Source organism: Chiloscyllium plagiosum, chromosome 3 (assembly GCF_004010195.1).
Source record: "Chiloscyllium plagiosum isolate BGI_BamShark_2017 chromosome 3, ASM401019v2, whole genome shotgun sequence".
NCBI lineage: Eukaryota > Metazoa > Chordata > Chondrichthyes > Orectolobiformes > Hemiscylliidae > Chiloscyllium > Chiloscyllium plagiosum.
This window is the reverse complement of record NC_057712.1, coordinates 94,357,348-94,379,761: the sequence shown is the minus strand read 5'-3', so window position 1 is coordinate 94,379,761 and position 22,414 is coordinate 94,357,348. Positions and strand designations below refer to the sequence as shown.

The 22,414-nt window shown below is 39.8% G+C and overlaps 1 protein-coding gene across 4 annotated transcripts in view; it reads right to left on the bottom strand.

Annotated features, from left to right (window-relative positions):
* sgk1 (serum/glucocorticoid regulated kinase 1) overlaps nt 1–22,414 on the bottom strand; it is a 99,054-nt gene that overhangs the window by 24,347 nt on the left and 52,293 nt on the right. For 3 of the 4 annotated variants that reach the window (XM_043686298.1, XM_043686304.1, XM_043686308.1), the window contains one exon: nt 7,424–7,496. In XM_043686298.1, coding sequence (XP_043542233.1) covers nt 7,424–7,496 — 73 coding nt within the window. Of the gene's footprint in view, nt 1–200; nt 229–7,423; nt 7,497–22,414 lie in introns of those variants that run through there. The other variant, XM_043686322.1, reaches the window with a different exon arrangement.

Genomic DNA, 22,414 nt, shown 5'->3' with positions numbered 1-22,414 from the left:
AGTCAGAGAAAATTGGAATTAGCAGAGATAAATAGGATTACTCATATCTTTTCAGTGGTTTATTTTTTTCTGTATTGCTTCAGTGCTCAAAACAAAATCATCTCAGTATGTGACAGGCATGAGTAACAGTCATGATCATTTACTAAGAGCCTGTTATTAAAATCACACCCACTAATTTACCAATAAAAGAAGAAATGTACCTCGTTTTAGCATGACAAATATTAAATCCAGTGTACAAACTACGGAGATCTTCAAGGCAGATTGTTCTTCTTTGCTATCTCCAATCTGATGTTTTTGATCACAAATACATGTGATCTTTCAGATAAAATTATGTAATTGTAAGCCGGATAACTGCGCTACCATAGCAACCGACAAACTTGTAAACAAGCTTGCTGAAAATCATGTCCATATCATTATATAATGCAATCAATGAATTATAAAATAGATCCAATTTCATAAATGTTGGCAGAATATACCAAACACGCAGCATCAAAACAGCAGATTTTTAAATATTAATTGTGTTCATCTGTGGGTTTTCTTTTTCTACACTACACCATAAATAACTAGATATGTTTCAAACTGTCTGGAAACTTGTTAATGGTCACACTTGGAAGAAATTTATGATTCAATCAGTGAAAGCAGGTCATTTCAAAAGTCATGATTGTTGAACCAAAACAGGTGAAGACACATTCATACAGTGCCTTGCACAACATCAGGATATTTTAAGTCACTTCATAGTTAATGAAGGACTTTTGAAGGAGAGTTATGATTTTCCACTGCTTTCAGTTCATGCCTGTAATATCAAACATGTGAAGTAATTCATTTTGGTAAGAAGAGCAGGAGGATAATATGAAATAAAGCAGGGTGCAGGAGCTGTGTGACCTAGGTGTATATGTGCACATTGAAGATCACAAGAAGTGTTGAGGAAACTGTTAATAATCCATATGGTATCCTAGGCTTTACTAATAGGGCAACAGAGTTCAAGAGCAAGATTATGTTAAACTTGTCTAGGACACCAGTCTTGTCTCAATTGGAGTATTACATCTCATTCTGGGTGCTGCATTTCAGCAAGGATTTGAAGGCACTGAAGAGAAGGCAGAAAAGATAATTAAAAATGGTTCCAGGGATGAGAATTTTCAGTTATGAAGATAGATTACAGAAGTTAGCACTGTTATTCTTGGAGAAAAGAAGACAGAGAGGTTAGATGGAAGTATTCAAAACCATCAGGGGTCTGGCGCGGGCAATGAAAGAGAAGAAAAGGGTAGGGGTAGCACTCAGCAGAACCTCCAGCTTCCTGATGACAGACCCTTTGATCAGAGACTGAATTATTCTGAAGCAAACTTGACAGGGTTAGATAGTCAGACTTCAGACTGTCCAGCACCAATGGGATGAAGCACTTAAGTGGGTATTAGTTGCCTGTTTAAAGTCTTTAATTAGGGTTCGCGTGGAAGGACATCCACTTCATTTAGCAGATAGCACACCTTGAGAAACGACTAAATACCCATGCCTCCAAACCCAGCCCAGGGAGGCATTAAATTCCACACAAGGGTCTTCAATAGCATCTGAGCAAGAAAGCGATCCACAAATGTTTTCTCTAACTTCATCTTTCAGTCATCAGTTCCAGTTTCTTTCATGACACAAAAGGAAAGGTTTTTGCCAGTCAAGTTGTATGTGAGGATCCGAGGAGCAGTAAAATCGATGTTTCGGGCAAAAGCCCTTCTTCAGGAATACCTGATGAAGGGCTTTTGCCCAAAACGTCGATTTTACTGCTCCTCGGATGCTGCCTAAACTGCAGTGCTTTTCCAGCACCACTCTAATCTAGACTCTGGTTTCCAGCATCTGCAGTCATTGTTTTTACCAAGTTGTATGTGATTCAAAAAGGATAGATTTTTCTGAGTCCCTTCTCTGTGAGTTACCTGATTCAGAATGGGAAATCTATCCTAACATGTAAATGTATATGAGGAAGGAATTGGTGTGCATTGTACCGTCACTGCACCAGTCTTTGGGCCTAAACTGGGTGCAAAGCATTCCAATATATTGTCTTGTCTTTGGAATCATACTATCTGCATGTACCTGAATTGTGAAGAGATAAAAGTCAGTCAAAGTCCCTGTCAGTTATTGTGACTTTTATTGGACAGTGCACATGTATGGTTGTCAGGTTTAGTCCCATTTGGAAACCTGCAGTCAGACAGTTTGCACGGAAACAGTGCCTTGGTTCTGGTGTGAGGTACCAATGAGGAGCTGAAACCATCAAAACCGTGTACTGTTGTGAGGAAGGAAAGAAGAGGAGTTAACTGGAGAGAAGTAAAAAGAACTGAAAAATCTGTGATACATAATCATGTATATCAAAATATGCATGCATTCTATTCCTTTAAAAATTTAGTTTAACTTGGATCACATTCATCATGTTTTGTTCAACAGCAATATAATTTGTTGCATTGGCATAACCTTTGAGCCTCCTCAAGCTGCACAAAGCTCTGCAGCAGCTTTTAACCTTTGGACTCTCAAGAAGAATGGAAACAGGTAGAATGCGTCACTGTATGATTAGGAGGCTAATCTATCACTAACCAATTCGTCACCAAAGCATAGGATCTAATGAGTGAAGGTTGTTCACCAAGTCAGTAAATGTGGTGAGCGTTCATTTACAAAGGTCTCACTGTGGTCCATGCCTTATTAACAGATTATACAAACAATATCAGCAAAACAAATTGTTTTTGGGCATTGCTGTACTGAAATTGGCTGGTATGTCACAGTGACTCCATCACAAATTCATTAGTTATGAAGAATCATGGGACAGAAAAGTGCTGCAAAAATTAAATGCTAATTACATGGTTAAAATCAAAAATGAGTACAGGGATTGTGATATAATTTAGTTTACACTGCTGTATCCAATAGTGGCAGTGCAGCAATGTTATTTGGTTGTAGCCTTACGAAGGGGTGGAAAGGGGTTATTTTTGCAAAATTATGAATAACCAGTTGAAGCTGACCTGCAGTATTAAAGCTAGATTGCACCTCTTAAAGGGAAAGTGCACTGTGGTTATAGTAGAGGCCATTGCAGAGCTCATTATAATGTGGAAAAACTGCAATACTGATAATAATTGTCCCTTATATTAATTGTGTTTAGTTATAAAAGTTGGTGGGTACTAAGTCATAGAGACATAGAGTCATAGAAATGTACAGCATGCAAACAGACGCTTCAGTCCAACCCATCCATGCCAAACAGATATCCCAACCCAATCTAGTCCCACCTGCCAGCACCCGGCACATATCCCTCCAAACCCTTCATATTCATGTTGCAATTGTACTAGCCTCCACCACTCCCTCTGGCAGCTCCTTCCATACACGAACCACCCTCTGCGTGAAAAAGTTGCCCCTTAGGTCTCTTTTATATCTTTCCCCTCTCACCCTAAACCTATGCCCTCTAGTTCTGGACTCCCCGACCCCAGGGAAAAGACTTTGCCGATTTATCCTATCCATGCCCCTCATAATTTTGTAAACCTCTATAAGGTCACCCCTCAGCCTCCGATGCTTCAGGGAAAACAGCCCCAGTCTGTTCAGCCTCTCCCTATAGCTCAAATCCTACAACCCTGGTAACATCCTTGTAAATCTTTTCTGAACCCTTTCAAGATTCACAACATCTTTCTGATAAGAAGGTGACCAGAATTGCACGCAATATTCTAACAATGGTCTAACCAGTGTCCTGTACAGCCGCAATATGAATGGGGAATCACTTACGCCTATCGATAGGCACTGATTTAAACTTTTGTTTTGAAGTTAGCAGGTGGCTTGCAGTTATATATAACTTCAAATAAAGGCTTCTAAAAGTGTGTACAGCTTGGCTCAAGGCATAGTCTTGAAACAACAGACTCCAAGGTTTTCAGTGCTGTACTGAAGATCTTGATTCAAGAGATTAAGTCAAGAAAAGACGTGCCCCCTCTGTAGGAGGTCAGTAAAGCACTTGAAGGCAGTAAAGCCAGGTAACCATGGCGATCAAGGTATTCAAACTCTGACGCAGTGCTGCAGAAGGCTCAATGACCTCACATGAGTTGCAACCCAATGACCAAATTGTTGGTCTCAACATCAGCCAGAATCCAGCGTTTCAGCTTCAATGACAGCCATAAAAGGTCCATTTGTTGCCAGGCAACCTCAAACTACCATCATCATGGTTACAGACCCAAAAATTCAAAGGGATTTGCAGGGTGTCATCACAATCCAAACATCTTTCATCTGTCAGATTCCTAGGATCCTGAGGTGCTGTCTTAGGTGGTTAGCAGTGCTTTTGTGGAACATTAGCCTGATGTTTGCCCTCAGGATGACAGAATTTGTCCTCCCACATCTACCATTTGCCAGTGACCTTGCAACCATTGGTAAAGATAATGGTTAATGTTCACATTTCATATAATCAGTGGTTGGAGACAAATAGTACTACTGTAGCATTTGATGGGAACAAATGTATCTGTACCAGCTCCCTAAAGTCCTATTAATAATGCCCAACCAAACATCACCATCGTGCAATTAACCTTTTTACTCCCAAAAAATGTGGCTGGTTGGTAGGTACTCAATGGTGGTCTAAAATCTATCGCTAATCAATAGACGGAGGGGTCAAAAATAAAGACAAAGGAGGATTGCTAGCAATGAACTACTGAAACAACTGTTACACAGTACCACGTATTGGTAGAGGTGGCAAATACCACAACTAACTAAGGCTAGTCATCTGGAAGTATCACAGTTGTTGGCTGCCAACCAGCCAGCCATGCTGAGATGATGGAGGACGAGGTTTAGTTCTCCAGGGCCAACTGCAGTTTCCTCCACTGACAGTCAGTAACCTTCCAGCATCCATGCAGCAGTCACAGAAATACACAGCAGAGGAGCATTAACACAGGCAAAAGCACACAGAAGGTAGGAATTTAAAGAAGTGTATGAGGATGATGAGTTAACAATACAAGAAACTTTGTAAATTTAATTTCTAATTTTTGTTGGCTTTGTAGTGAAGTGGACTTTGTGATGGTTAGTGACAGAAGAAAGGGAAGGTCTAGGAAATGAAGATTGTGTTCATTGGTATCTCATTCATATTAGCTACCCATGGGCTAATATAGTTGCCGTATAGTTTGTGGCAACTTCCATGGCCGTACGATGGTGAGGTTGTGCTGCATACAGTAGACCATTATGAAGCTTAGCACTCTCTCAGCTGAATATATCAGGACTCCTACATACAGTTCTGACAGAGAAAGCACTGTTGCGGCATGCTGATAGTCTTCTGTATAATGTCTTGTATGGCAGCATTGTTTCCATTGTTTCCATTTTACCAGATAAATGTGTATTAAGAACTAGAATCATGCAATCGACTAGTAGCCTATATCATCCAGATACCCTTAGGTTTGCCATGGTTGGCTCAGTTGCCAATTGCACAGTCCACAATGGAATAAAGGCATTGTGACAGCAGCCAGATGCTGCCAGGAGATTGGCCTCTGGTAAAAAATTCATACGCAGATCGTAAGTGAAGACATTACCGGGATCAATTGGAAGTTGTCACCTCTGAACAAGTAAGCTCCTTGCACTCACCTGAATGGGATATCTTTTATGGAACAATGTTCAGTAGGAGTAATACAGAGGGATGAAAATTTGTCCACAAAAAGAAACATTTCTGATTTCAAATTATACCGATATTCAAGTAGAACTTAAGAAAAGAGTAATGGGTAATATATTTGCCCGTTCAGATGATTCATGGAAACCCTTTCACCAAGATATTAATCATAATATTGGCTCTATGTATCCTTGTATTGTTTAACCATGCCTTAGGTTTTTGGATTTTTTGCAGGTTTGTATCTGACCAGAACCAATTTGCTTTGGTCTGACTCTAATAAAAAACTGTTGAGGGATGGTGGTGAGAGGAAAGGGGTGCAGGAGTGGACAAAAGGAACAGAAAAGATTAATGAGCAGCCAAAGGCCTGACAAGATCAGCAATAAGGTAAGAAAGTTTCAGTGTGTGTAGCTCTTCAGAAAGAACGTATTTTACAATCTCATGTCAAACACAACAAAAGTTGGTAGAACATTGGTTTGATAACTTACGCAATGCTAACTTGTTTGTAATGGCTGGACAAACATCTAAGGAAGTTGTACACTTGTTTTGAAAATGGGCATTCTTTTAAAAGTTCAATTCTTTTCAAATTAAGCAGAGGAATAAGAGAGGCCGATGGAGTTTTAGCTTCAGGGTGAGCAACTAAAAAGAGCCCAGCCTACAAGAATCGTTACCATCTATAACCAAATCTCAAGAACCCTATGAGGAGCAGTGCAAATGGAAGCTACATTTCTTTAGGACACAAGTCTCAAAATTGGTAGTGTCTGCTCCACCATCTCTGCCGCATTGGAGTAAATTCCTGGCAGCCCAACACATCCAGTGATGGTTGCTGTATAGAAAGTACTTTCTTTTTCAGGATGGATCCCTCACATCTGAAGCTCTGTTCACATCAGCAAATCAGGGACAAAAGACTAATCTCAGGAAGAACCATTTCAAGCATCTAGTGCTCTATCTGTTGGAGTGCGCATTATCAGAGTTGCTTATAACTGGACTGGCATACAGAGAACAAAAAGCAGATCTCAAGTCATCCAGGCCAAGGTGACATGGCTGTTAAAGTTTACCTGACTGGAGCTATTAACAGAAGTCTGTGTATGCACAAAGATCTGGAATTTTATTTACATCTAACTCCATACTTCATACTCCAGGAGCCAGTTCCCACTATTTATGACATTAAACCTATTTCTATAGCCTGGAGGTAGACATGTGGGCCCTTGTAGTTTCCACAAATACATGAATATCTTTTGCACTAGTTCTTCAAAAGCCACATTGTTCAAAAAGAAAGTTATCTTTTTCTTTACATTTAAGAATATAATTTACTGGAACTAAAGTGTAAGGATGGAGATTGCATGGTGTTGTTCTGTCAGAACGTATGAGATGCATTTGCAGTAGCGTAGCACTAATTCTCTGTTGCTCGCTTATATCCAGCAAGGCTTTACGTTCCTCCCTTTATGAAAACCTTTAATTTATGCAAATGGATGTTTGACAATCTCTGTTGAACTCTGCATTTCTCTTCCATCCTCCTCAAACCAATATGGCTTTCGATAAAAATCTGGGTTCATTTCCAAAACTGTTTTTGGCTTCCTTCATAATTGTTGCTCAGTCTGAATTTTGAATCTGCCTTTTTAATATTCCTACTTTGTTTACTTGAGTTATTTCTTTTTTTTGCCACCCCCTTCTTGTTAAAATAATAACAATGACAATGATAACTAATTGCCTAGCCGGAGGGAATAAACCAAGTGTTAAAGTAAAACAATCCTTCAGTGACACTGAAAATCATTTTTTGTTTAAATTACTTATTGGTTTCAGGTTTGAGAGGAGGCCTGTATATTTTCAGTCAAATAGTACCTGGGTTACAGTTGCTTGTGAAGAGTTTCTCTGAGGGATGTTTCGGAGGTTCATCTGGACACTGCTTCTTTGCCTGTTATAATATTAAAATTAATATCATTAGTTATCATTTTCTGCCATTTACCCTTCCAGTTCATTGCATGATATGACATTGTAAGTTATCATGCAACCTGTCAAAAGCACTTCCTTACAGTTTATTAGTACCATGCTCAGAGAACATGTTCCAGTCAATTATTTCACAGTTCTGTTTGAAAAGGCTGAGAAATGATAAGTGTCTGTGCCATTTTGAAATTGTAACAAAGAATTTGCGAAGTCATAAAGACATTAGAAATAATCAAGCTAGCTAATTCACTTTAAATCAGGGTGAAGTTCTCCCAAATCAGACATTATCACCCATTGAGGTGAATTACTGGACAATGACCAGTATCTGTACAATGGTACCTCAGCTTATAGTAAACAGTTTCATGAGAAGAAAGGAGAGAAGAAACTTAGTGATTGAAAATACCTTCACATATTTGGTTCTCATAGACATTTTCTCTCAGTTGGAGAGGAATGCAGAAATTTATAATAGTTCGCTGCTATCCGCCTTCAGGTTAAAAATTCAGGCCGATGGAGTGTTGCAACCTGGCCACAGATTTCTATGAGGAATCAAGAAAATCTGACCCATGCATCTTACAAAATGCACAGCCAACTTCATTTTGCCCAGCACTTGTGTAAGAAGAGTGTGGGTATAGAGTGACTCAATTGAAGTACCATCTCATTTAACCAACAGAGCAGCACAGCTCCTCAACATTGTTTAAAGCTCCTAGACCTCATAGCCCGCCCAATAAAGTCCCTTTCATGCCCGCACTGTCACCATTGATAATGACCCAGTGTCAGGCATGGGACTTGCCAAGCATGATGTCCAAAAAAAGGTAAACCATGATGGTTAGTAGACCCGATGGAGATGGAGCAGAGGCGAGGTGGGGTGGGGTCTAGAGGGCTCATTCAAGCACTCAGTACCTCATCAGAGTATTTGCCATCAGCAAGAGGTGTCCTACTGAGAACCACACCCTTGCACTTGCTGCCAATCCCTCTGATTGACTGTCAGTTTTCAGGGGATCTGGGGATGGGAAGGCCAGCATTGTGAAGTTAAGTGCCTCATTGTCGCCAACATTAAAAACTGCCCGTGGACATATTCTGGTGTCTGTTAAAAATTCATACGTTCCAATATACTGATTATATGAAAAATATACAAATTATTGTGCATGTGTTGGTAAGTATTGTCCATATATATGAAATGTTATGTGCTTCTTACATCACTTTGCACACAGTCAGGTGCGCGCACTTAGAAAAGAAACACAACATATTATTTCCAAGAACTGTGAAGTTAAATGGATCTCTTTCAGCAGGAGCACTTGTAGTGCTTCCTGCACTGATTTGACCCAGGTTGGTCACTGGGTTTGAGCTAGCTGACATTCTGGTATACAATATCACAAAATCTTATCAAACTGTTCAAAATAAATCACTCCCATACTTGCAACAAATAGATTGTGTGTTCTCTGGTAGACCAAAGATAGCTGGTTACATTTTGCAGACTCTTCCCTCATTAGATACAATAAATAATAACCTCATTTACCTGCAGTTATGGCTAGTAACTTATCAGTTTTCAACACCTTAATATACAACCTCATATTATTTGTCTTATGATGAAAATGTTCTGGACTAGGAATTTAGATAGCATTGAGGATTAGATAAATACTTATGTATGTGCATACATATTTTTGAAACATAACAACAGAGAGATAATACAGGAGCTGAGATTTGTAAATAAATGCCTTAATTGCAGAACTGCAATAGCTGTTGTTCCACTTAAATAAAGCCTATATGCAACACTAATGTCACTAATACTGTTAATTGGTTGTAAAGAACTTGAGTATTGCTGAAAAAAAGATCAAGTTTCTTGAAGCTGTTGGTCTTGCATTCATCAGGACAATTTGCAAGAACCACAATTCAAGCACAAAATATAAATTAATGTTGTATAAGATGGAGCACTGTTTGGTTGGAAAATAGAGTCTGATTGGTGGGGCCATTTCCATTAATAATGCACAAATTAGTTATGATTGATAATTAACTGTCAAGCTTTGTTTACATTTTAAACCAGGCAAGGTGACGCAGGCAATTAACTGTCAGTTACCATTAATTGGTGCATTAATTGGTATTCATGGGTCATAGAATCACAGAATCTTGGAATCCCTACAGTGTGGAAACAGCCCCTTCGGCCCAACAAGTCCACACCGACCATCCGAAGAGTAATCCATCCAGACCCATTTCCCTACATTTACCCCTGACTAATGCACCTAATCTATACATCCCTGAACACTATGAACAATTTAGCATGGTCAATTTACCTAACCTGCACATCTTTGGATTGTGGGAGGAAACCAGAGCACCCGGAGAAAGTCCGCGCAAACACGGGGAGAATATGTAAACTCCACACAGACAGTCGCCCGAGGCTGCAATCGAACCCGGGTCTCTTGGCAACACATCTACCAATCAGCACTTTCCAGTGGTCATGTACTTTAAATGCTGGCTTTCCCTTTAAATTGTTATTCATTGTTATTCTTGTGAATTGCCCTGATGAGTTCATGCTAAAAAACTTTGACAAAATGCACTTTTTTTTCAGGAACATTACGTTAAGCTTTAAACACAATACTTCTGTTTCTGGACACTGCCAGAATGAGGGATAAAAGTAAATTCTGATCAATGACGAAACCAGAATTTGTGAGTAATGGTGGGTGGCTTGAGTACAGAATTATTCTTGACACATGCTAAATCCCAGTGGCTATTATGAAATGTTTCAGCTCAGAATTCATATGGAGGTACTTAAGGAAGTGCTGCCGATTGTAAGTTTTCCCTAGTGTGTCATCTTGTTGAATTGTACAAACTGACAGGAAGGCAGAAACTGTGTCACTGTAATACAATGTTCATGTGATGCCATAAGATGCTTCTAACCTGGATTAGAAAACTTAATATCACCTCCTTTTAAAGGTTTGACTTCTAAACCAACACTTTGAATAAATGTTTAGCTTGGCCAAATCGCCTGTATGATTGGAAGTCACAATATGTTACAGACAAGGATAACCAGAAGCAGTGCATTTTCTAGTTTGCTTTTTCCTAGAAACAAGCAAACATATAAAATGAGTCAGGAAGCAGACACATGAACGATCACCATCACAATATGCAGCTCATTATCAGGAACAGACAGTGCAAGCAGAACTGTAACATTCCCACAATTCAGTGGGGGTGCTCTCAAAACAGATCAGTGATCACATATGATCCAGGACCACCTCTACATCATCAGTGGCCCTGGGCAAATTTGCTTTTATATATACCAGCAGACCTTCATTCCGTTCTGAAAAAAAGTCAAAACGGTCTCAAAATGTTCATTTTGTTTCTCTCTCCACGATTCTGCCAGACCTGCTGAGTTTTTGTTTTTATTTGAAGTCTTCATTTGAAACTTGCTTGATTATCAGACAGTGGCTAAGTTGAAACTCAATATTGTTTTCTTGACTTCAGTTGATCACCAGCAAGACAAGACAAAAAAGATTCTTAGAAGGCAGATTTATTCTAGCTTTCATATACCATGTGTAACCAAAATATTTAACCTTGAACTTGTCAGCTAATGTATGTTTACCTCCAGATTCCCACCGGAGGTGTTCATCCTTTTAGTTTTCTTGTAACCATCTTGGCCATATCTGGTTTTAACCTCTATTCTCGCAGTAATGTTTGCAGTGATTTCAAGGTCAGCTTAGCCTCAGTCACAAGTCTCTGTACACTGTATGGTAAATAAACTGAGCTCTTAGGGCAATACACTTTGAGCATATCTTCTCAAAAGTTCCCCACTCCATAGTTCTTTGAGCACCATGACAGCGTGAAACTAAGCAGTTTGCCTAATTTCAATTCTTTCAATTTTGAATGAGAGTTAAAACATTCAGAAAATGTAGTTATTTTTAGACTGAGCTAATCTTCTTTCAGGTCATTAAAAATTGCATTTACAGGTTTGCATGTTACTCAGTGTTTCTTTTATCACCGTGTAATTCTAACTGTCAAGGTCCATGAGATAATGCTATCATCAGTCTTAATTGCTTCTATGTATTGTAATTTTCCAGACAAAATCTGCTGCCAGGATAACTTCTTTCCTTACACGGTCTGAAAATTTTCCACATCTCCCCATTATTATGTCTTCACATGTCTATTTTGAAAGACAATATAATAGTCTATATCAAACAGACTTTCCCAGAAAGACCGCAATTCCTCATACATAGACATATTCTGCTCAAAAGTTATAACTACTCAGACTACGAATTGAACTGTCCTTCTTGTAAAGCCAGAGCATGTGTCCAGTGTGGTGTCAAACCCAAGGTGCTTGAGGCAATCGCCCTCAAAGAGCACGTCTTGTCCCTGTCTTCAGGAGCATCCAGAACAACAGTCAAGTGCCAGCCTGACTGAAAAGGATTGAAATTATTTTACCTAAATCTTGAAAGTGTTTGATAAACAAACTGGCCAGTGTCTTGCATTGTTGATCACACTACTGTGCAGGGAATGGGAATAGAAAACGATTCTTTTAAACTTTTGCTTCACTGAAAATTTGCGAAGTGGTAGCGATAAATGTGTGTTGTGAATGGACCCTGGATAAAAATGCAACTGATTGACAGTTATTTGCATTTGGGAGCAATCAGGCATTCTGTTGTCTCACTGTGCAACACTGGAGGGGGTTTGGGGAGGGCCTTGAGTGTGTGCTGGTGGGTGGGGTACATGGTTTAACCTGACCTGCTGAGTCTGAGACTCTGAGGGTGGGCGATACACTCTTTAAATCCTGTGCATTGTTAACCCCCTCACTATCTACAGTGGAGAGTTAAACAAGGCTGGGTTTTAAAGCAGGGAGGTTTTTTTCTTGGCATTATCCTGAAGGGCGGGCTAGGTTAGAATTTCTCACAGTGATTCTACTGCTGTCTGATACAACTTCCCATCTAGAATGACCATTAGTCCCATACTCTCATGACCCAGCCCCTGATCTGTGCAAGAGCTTCCAACCAAATTAGATCATTTCTCAGAATACTCAGCAGTTTATCTCAAGCAGGAGACGGGGCAGTGTGATGTCACAAAGGTCATTTAGCATTTTGCACAGGAAAGATTGGAAACTGTCACTAATAGCAATTATAATAATGTTCAGGAATACATCTTCTAGTCCTTACATCAGCAATACCAGCACACTGCAAAGGTTCACCATTCAAGCTCAGGCTGGGCTGGAACTCGTATCAATAATGTTAATCTTTAAGGTTGAAACAAAGAATACTGCTGGGACAAAAGAATGTGAGGACCATCTGTCCAGTTTATAGGCTAAAGTGAGAAAGATTGAAATGATCGTCTGAATAAATTCCTTCGTGTGTAGGAAACAACTGGCTGGAATCCTGCATCACTCATTACGCTTCCAAAGCTGCTCATGACAGGGTACGCTACTTTTAATTCAAAAATAATTAAGACACAGGCCCTTTCATTATAAAATTGCATGGAAGTTAAATAGATAGCTACTATCAATGGACACAGAAATCACAATGTGTAGCTGTACTATGTTCATTCATTTCAGTTCAGTATAGGCAACAAGCCAAATACTCGGTACAATTGCAAAACTCAGCTAATGCCATCTTCATTATTAGAGACAAAAAAAAACTGCAAATGCTGGAATCCAAAGAAGACAGACAGGAAGCTGGAAGAACACAGAAGCCAGGCATCAAAAAAGGTGGAGAAGTCAACGTTTTGGTTTTAACCCTTCTTCTCCACTTGCCGATGCTGCCTGGCTTGCTGTGTTCTTCCAGCCTCCTGCTTGTCTCCCTTCATTACTAAATAACTAGAAGCTTCAGAAAGTGGTCAATATGTTGAGTGTTCAATCTAGTCTTCCCTTATTAAAGCTAGCCTTCAAACTTAAAGGGGAAGTGCACTGTGGTTGGTAGTAAGATCTGGCAATCAGTGTATAAGTAATACTCGCTTCACAAACAGAAAAGGAGAGGGTGAGCTTCAATTCTTTGAAATGCTACACTAGAAGTCTTGGTGGAGGAGATGGAGAGGAGAAGCTATTCCGCCATATGTTCGGAAGGCAGGGGAGAACTAAGATGTCAGCCATTTTGCTTAATGCTTTAGAGCTTGTCCATAGTGATGCAGATAACAGAGGTATTATTTCATCTTGCCAGTAGCACATCTTGCAGGGTTTTTGTTATTGGCCCGCTACATGTGCTCACATGGGTAGAGTCAGGAGACACATGGTCATCAGAGAGCCGTGATCGTCCAGGGGTCACGGCAGTGATTTTCTGAGGTGATTTGAGTGTAGCTGGCACAGCAAACATCCACTGAATGAATGTCTCGTATATTGCCCTGAACAAGTCTCTATCTGTTTACTTATGACTTGGCAGTTGAGGGAGTGGAAACCAGTCATGGTCCAAAGTGATGGAATGCAGAGCTTGCAAAGCCATGCTAGTGCAATCAATGGACCCATGCAGCCTGGGGCACAGTGTGATCCTCACACAGCTCCATGCTCACTCTGCCTGCTTCTTTCTGGAAAGAAAGAATGAAATATTGTTGGTTCTCGTTGAATTGAGAGGATCTGTGACTACTCTGCTGGGAGAGTGGTTGGTGAAATGCCAACTGTGTAAGGTAACCTTCACAGCCACTGGTAAAGTGGTCATTGCCCTGCTCTGAGGTGCAGTAATGGCTACACTGGGGGACAGATTTCAGTGAGGGCGCTTTTCCTGAAGTGTAGAATATGCAGACAATGCTTCTCACCAATGTCTGGGGTGAGATTTGCTCCTTGAACATGCTGGGCAGAGATGGCCCCCTGCCAAGAACCATCCCCTCCCTCTCACTCCTCCTTTTCTCAATTCCAACAGTGTGACCTATCCCATGTGCCCATCTCTTCAAATTCTACCTCTTCCTGCATTCAGAGAGGAATACTGATTACCAATAGTCTACCCATTGGACTGGAAGTAATTGCTCTTTGCAGACGTATTGAAGTGGCAAAACCCCTTTAACATCTCCCACTGGCCTTAAGCAACTTTAAAATTGTCAGAGGCACCAAATGGTTGTTGGATTAAAACAGCACCCAGAAGAATTTAACAAGTAAATGACTTGGATCTGGTTAATGCTCATTCTCAATCACACTAGTGGGGGGTGTTTTTCAGCTGCTGTTGCTGCATTAATTGGACTACTGAGCTTCAAAATGGCACTGCTTCTGTCAACCCAGAGTTACAGACTGGAAGATTGCTGTAGTGATCCATCAGTTGCTGCATCAAAATTCTTGCCTATCAGTGTTCAATGTAAACAATCCCAAAAATGTGCATTTGCATCTGTGATGCCACTTTGGGCACCACACTGCACCAATAACACTCAAACAAAGGATACGATCAATATGATGTTGCACCCTTGACAAGAATCTTACAATCAGCATCACATGGAGTGACAAAATAAAATCACTGGGAATGGGAAACACAAAGGTGAAGCAGATTGCTCCACTGGAAACTAATTTATAAGTGAAATCCAAAATCAGCTGAGACCAGTTCATCTGGAATCAATTTATAAAATCCCGTTTTTGCTCGTGAAGAGAAAGACTTGGCATTCAAAAAACATATTTGAAATGTTCATGGTCACTGCCAAGCGCTTATATAACATATAGGATAGTTTATATAATCTTCATTATTAATGGATGTGTTTAAGATGAAATCTCAAAACCTGCAATTTCCTAACTCTCTTGCCAACTAGTCTATCCACTAATGCCACACTTCTCATCCATTCACAAATGCTTGATAATAAAAACCATCGTCATTGACAAGGGACAACATTATAGCTTAATGGCAGGCAAGGCAGATTAATGACTGTAGTGGTAAAAGCCAAAATTAAACATCTGTCAAGTGCACGTACAATGTTAAACGTTTTACCAGAGTTTTACAATATTGGCTGTGTTTTAGAGAAGACTTTATTAATAACTCTGTTATTGCCAAATTCTAATGTGAATATTTCTGTCTGAATTCGGAATAAGCTTGCATCTGCTTTCCACAAAGGCAAATGTCTGGTCTTTTTCTGAAACCTTTTTTTCAAACCCTGGATATCCCACCTTCTACCAGCAGCCCCCAACTGAAAAGTTGACAAGAAAGATAACCATGGGGAAGAAAGCTGGCTGTGTGTTATTTAAGAGCAAATTAGTCATGAAGGAGATAGAGGTGGGATTTTTGCCCCTCAGGGATAGAAAAGCCAGGCTCAGAGATCTGCCATCCAATTGGATATGCCCAGTAATGCCAATTGTCTGCAAGGCCACTGCTTGGCCTAACGGTGGTTCCCTAATGGAGATTGTTACCGGAGTCAAACATCACGGTAAGTGAGCGGGGATTTCCCTCAGATCATGCTGTCTGAGGTTTGAGACGGGTTGGGATTGAGGTTTGAAAGGTAGACAATAATGTAAAGGAAGAAGTGTGATATTGGGAGCACAAGAGACGTTCAAAGGAAGTGCTTCATAGAAATCTAGCCTGTCTTCATAAAATTTCAGGGAGGTGGGGGACGGGGCCTGACAGGTTTGCAATGGGAAAGCCAGCCCTCCAAACCTGCTGGTACTGGACTGTAAGGTCCAGCCCATTGAGTTATATTACCAAGCATGATGTTCGAAATGTGTTCAGAACCACAAACCATTCCTTTATTTCAATATTTCACATCATATCCAAACACATGCTCTCGCCAGTATAATTATCTAATTTAACAAGCTGGCTTTTGCATATTAATTCCTAAATAATAAACACAATACACAAGTATGTTTCTTCCTCCACATTGCAAGTTTCTTCCTTCCTATCCTGTAGGTTCATGATTTCATGCACACCACTAGGCAGATATTTGTAACATGTCAGGGTAGACAGCAGATTATTTGACCATACTGCCTTCATACCCAATACTTAGTTACTGTCCCCACTTTCCACCATGGATCACTGAGTTGTGATGATGAAGAGGAATTTGAGCTGGTATGTTGCCAGACAGGGAATGGTCCAAGAGAAGAAAGAACTCCACCGATTGGAACCCAACTCAGGCAGTTTAATAGAGAATCATGAATGCAAAGAGAGGAGCCAAGGTAAGGCTGCAGTGAGAGCATAAACTATTCAACACAGACCACTGCAATTTTCAGCTGTCCCAGTATTAAGCAGGATGAACTCTTCCTGGGGACTGAGATGGGCCCACAGCAAGAATTCAACTTCCTTGATGGCACAGATCAATGGGACAAATTACAGAGAAAGTAGTTTCAATTTCAATACCAGAGTAAATGTTAGATGTAAATTCTCCTTTAGATTGTCATGACCATGCATCACAAACCAAGATCACTTATGGGCATATTGGATATTTTAAATAAAAGGACATATAGTCAAAAGTTGACTGCAGATGTAAGCGAGAGATACTCTGGAATGTCACACCTGGCAAGGAGTCAATGAAGTTTCAAAGAGAGAAAATTCAATACAAACTGAAAAGGGTGTATCTCAAACTATAAACATGACAGTAAAATAAGCAATCTAGGTAACAGACATAAGACAAGCCATTCATTCCAGTTATCAATCTAATAAACCACCTTTGAACTGCCTCCAATGCATTTACATCCCGTGTTAAAAAAGGAGACCAAAGCAGGACACAGCATTCGAGATGTGCACTCACCAAGCATAGTAGCTTCACTTTTATGTTCAATTCTTTTCAGAATAAAGGACAACATGACTTGAGCCTTCTGATTACATGTTGTACCTGCATACTAATTTCATACCAACTCACTCACTAGAACATCCAAATCCCACTTGTATCTTAAAATGTCACAATTATTCTCTGTTTAAGTAATACTGTTTTCTTTTTATTTTTCTTGCCAAACTGAATGACTTCATATTTTTCCACATTATACTCCATCTGCCATATTTTAGCCCACACATTCAACCCATCTAATTCCATCTTTAACTTTCTTATGTCTTCATAACAACACACTTTCCTCTGTATGTTGATGTTGTCTGTGAATTTAGTTACCCATAACTTTACTCCCCTTGTGGAAATAATTGATGTGAATTGTAAAAGATTGAAGCCCCAGGCCAGCTCACCTGCAAGACTCTAACATCACACTCAGCCAATCAGATGAAGACTCATTTATGTATATTCTTTGTTTTCTGTCAGATAGCCATTCTTCTGTCCAGGCTAGTATGTAACTCATGATACTTTGCACTTTTAATTTTTGTAAAAACCCTTGATGTGGTACTGTATAAAATAACTTTTTGAAATCTAAATATAGTACATCTATCGGCTCCCCTTTATTTACAGCTTGTGTTACTCCTTTAAACAGCTCCAATAAATTGATTAACACTTTGACAAAGCCATGCTGACTCTATCCAATTGTCTTCAGTTTTTCTAACTGTGTAGTTATAACCTCCTTCTTAATTGATTCAAACAATTATCAGTGGCAGAAAGCTAACCGGCCTTTACTTTATTGTTTTCTGCTTCCATCTTGAATGAGCATGTTCTATCTGCTACTTTCCAGTCCAACAGACCTTTCCTGAATCTACGGAATTTGGGAAAATTAACATCAAAATATCTATTACCTTATTTACAACCTCTTTTAAAACCATTAGATAAAGTCCATCTGGACCCAGAAAGTTGTCAACTTACAGCTCCATTTGTTTAGTATTGCTTCCCTCATGAGTGTAATTTCACTAAGTTCCTCTCCCCACACCTTAATTTACAACTACTACTGGAATGTTTTTTTCTATCCTCTGTTGTGAAGACAGAAGAAAGATATTTGTTCATTTCCTCCACTATGTTCTTATTATCTACTATTAACTCATTTTCTCACTCTTTAGAGGATCAACATTGCTTCACTTGCCCTTTTTTCTTTTTAAATACCTATACAAACTAATGTTGCTGTTTCATTTTTAATCCAAGTTATCTTTCTCTCATATTCAAATATATTTTTCCTGATTAACCCCTTAGACATTAGCTATTCTTTATATTCGCAATAATCTACTACTCATCTTTATGCAGATATGTCTTTTCCTTAATTTTACTGCTTTCACGAACCTCTTTGGTTAACAATTGATGGTGGCCTTCTCTTTAGAAGTTTACATCGTGGTAGGAATATATTTAGCTTGAGTATTTTGACATATCCCCCTAAATGTCTGGACGTCTCTATTAGTCTTTTTCTGAGTCTAGGATGCCAGTTCACTCCAGCCAGCTCAGCTTTCATGCCCATATAGTTGCCCTTATTTAAATTTAAAATACTAGTCTTAACCTTTCTCATACACACACACACATATACACACCATACTCACACCCATGCATGCACCCTCTTCAGGCGAATACCCCAACACAGTCACACACATACTTTACCAAGCTTACACACACGCAAACACACACTCTCTCACATGCACTCACATCCACATGCAACATACTCACATGCACACACTCACTCTGTCTCGCCTGCACACATACACACACACACATATAAGTTTATGAGTGGACTTGTATCTGCAGAATTATTCTATTTTGCTCAAAAAATGCATAACTTACAGTCAATCCATATAGTATTCGATAAATCCCACTTCAGAATGAGAACCAGTCAGACTCAAGATTGGGACAGAGACAGATTTACCCTCATACCTTTAATGCATTGTCTGAGCTGAGATGGCACTTTTTGTTAGAAAACCTGAAGTTATCTTGAGAATGTGACTTAAAAGAAGTTCTGGGATTCACATATTAAAGAACTGAAATAAGCAAACCCATTCTAAAAGATCTAGGTTTATCATTTCAGCTGCATGACACTGTAATCTTTTGCTATAAGTTCTGTGTCTTATGGTCCTGCTTCACGACCACCTGATGAAGAAGCAGCGCTTCAAAAGCTAGTGTTTCCAAGTAAACCTGTTGGACGATAACTGGTGCTGTGTGATTTTTAACTTTGTTCACCCCATTCCAACACCAGCTCCTCCAAATCAATCCTAGCCTGAACATTCTCACTTTTGTACTGGATGTAAAATTTAACCTTATCGTAGTCCTGGTTGTCTGGAATGCCTTAACTGTAACAACATGAATTAATCTTGTCACTTTACATAATACCAAGTCTATAACCTGCCTTCTGACCTGTTACAAAATGTACCATCTCAAATAGTATTCCTTATCCATGCTATTATTGCAAAACTGATTTTTCATTTACCATAAACACCCAGTATTTCCTTTTATATACTTTGTTCCACATTATGGTTAGTGTCAGGGGGTTTATATGTCATGCCCATTACTGGCTTTTATCCTCATCTGCAATTCCTCATTTTCACCCAAACTGCTTCTACATCCTGATCTCCTGAATCAAGGTCAGCTCTAACTATTGCATAAATGGCATTCTTGATGAACAGTGCTATACCTTTACCTTTACCCAGCTTCCTATGCTTTTTGAATGTTACATACTCTTCAATACTCAGGACCCTATTGTTATCATCCTGCAGCAATGTGTCTGTAATGGTTAACAGATTGTACTTATTTACTTAAGTGTGATCTATTAATTTGTTTACTTTATTATGAATGCTATGGTCAAATACAGAGCCTTTTGTGTTGCCTTTGTAATCTTGATTATTAAAGCATTCCTAGGGATTTTCTCTCTGCACCTTTCCATATTTCTCTGACCCTCATTTTCCATATTACAATATTCCTTTCTTATCTTGTTTCTCATATTTGATATACCACACCTTTCCATATTTGATCCCTTTCTCCCACTATTTAGTTTAAAACTAATACTTAGTACTTTAAGTATTTCCGAAGTTACGAGGTTTGCAAGAACACCAGTCCCAGCGTAGTTCAGGTGTAAACTGTCCCAATGGTACAGCTCCCACTTTCCCCAGTATCAGTGCCAGAGGCCCATGAATTAGAACCCACTTCTCCTGTACCAGTTTTTGAACCACATACTCCCTAAATTTACGTACTCTAATTTGCACATTTTTTAGATAATAATCCAGAGATTATAATCTTTGAAGTTCTGCTATGTAACTTCATGCCTAGCAACTCATATTCCCTTTGCAGAACCCCTTTCCTAGTTCTACGCTTGTCATTGGTCCCTATATTGACCCCAACAATTGAATCGTCCCCCTTCCATGACAAGTTCTTCTCCAATCCTGAGCAGATGTTCTGAACCCTGCCACTGGGTGGACAACCCAGCGACCTGGATTCACACTGTTTGCTACAGAGAACAGTGTTAATGTCCTCAAGTGCACTATCCTCTACCACTACAGTCCTTGATGATATCTCCCATTTGACTGGCTTCCTGTACCATGGTGTCATGGATAGTTTGCTAATCCCTCTGCTACCAAGTAACTAATCAGAAACTATTCAGAGAAGAAAAATAGATCCTTAAGTTCAAAGTTAATCACTTTAAAATTCAATATACAGTAGCTTTGATCTGCTTGTTGATCAACAAGCTAATGAGACCAGAACTGAGTTCTTTCAGCAGAGGTCTACAAGAACATTGAGTTTATGGACACCCAGGATGCCTCAAGGAAATTTAAGATTGAACATAGGAACAGGTGTGACCACCTCAGAGCCGACGTTCCCTCTGATTTCTTTTCCCACAGTGTGGACCACCAAGGTCTGAGCTTGCTGGTTGACCCTGACTGACGTGGACTCAGTGCAGCCGTGTGGACACGTGGCTGTGCACTTTACAGGGAAACCTCCTCAGTATCATACTTGACCCACCTCAGTGAGAGTACTACAGCAGCAAGATAGCGATTCCGGCTGGTGATCGGAGTCGGTGGGCTAGAGACGGCAAAACTTCTCCCAGTGATCGGAGGTGGTGACAGCAGTGGGCCCTGAGTTGGCAACATCAGTGACAGCAAGGGCATGACTCCTCCTGGCAATCGATGTGAGGCTTGCTGGCTGGCTGATACATGCATCTTTTTTGAGATGGGACTTTACAAAGATCTGGATGTTTTTCTTTAAGATCTGGACTTTTTTTCTCCTTTTGGTTCTGTTTCTTTTATTTCTCCTGTTGCTTTTTTTAAATTCTGCTTTTGTAACCAAGGTGGCACCAGGGAGAATGCCGACTTTATACACTTTTCACTGTACCATGTATTTGAGTGCACATGACAATAGATTCAAATTCAACTTCTAACCTAACAGTCCAGCTGACTGCAGTCAGACAGCACAATTAAGCCTTAAAAATTAGAAGCTTGTATAAGATTTGTCGAAATCTTATAACCTTGTAGTGGTATTTTCACTCAAGTGACACAACAGAGAGAGTTTATAATGGAGGAAAAATGCCTCTTTGTTATTACTAATGTTCTGAATTAAAGCTTGTTGAGAATGAAACAGTAAAGAAAACTGTCTGCTACAGTTAGCGAGCAGCAATCATCCAGACTTTCAAAAACACACACTGGAGGGAGGGAACAGAATAAGTGTCTTCATTTTTTTTTGCAGACAGAGATCCCTAGGGAAAGAAGTTGCCCTTTGAGGTTAACTGCAAATCAGAGTCTCTTGCACGAATGTCCCATTGGTGCTGCTTTAGCAATTTGTTCTGTTATTGGTAATGATGAAGTTCTACCTCTCATGGAGACTCTGAATTGTTTTTGCCCACACCCTAACAGTCTCATACCATGGCAAGGTGATGCCAATGCCAACAGGAAGACAAATTCTTATCCTAGAAGTAATGGAGAAATCCTTGGCTCCTGCCTGCAGCATAATCATCAGAGGACCCATTGTTCTTCTCATATATTAGACTTGTCCCTAGATCAGGGAGCAAAGCAGATAGAGAGGAGAGTGAGAACTTCACTTCTTTATCTGCCTTTTCAAGAGGCATATGATCATATGGGCGGCACGACAGCTCAGTGGTTAGCACTGCTGCGTCACAGCGCCAGGGTCCCACATTCGATTCCAGCCTCGGGCGACTGTCTGTATGGAGTTTGCACATTCTCCTCATGTCTGCGT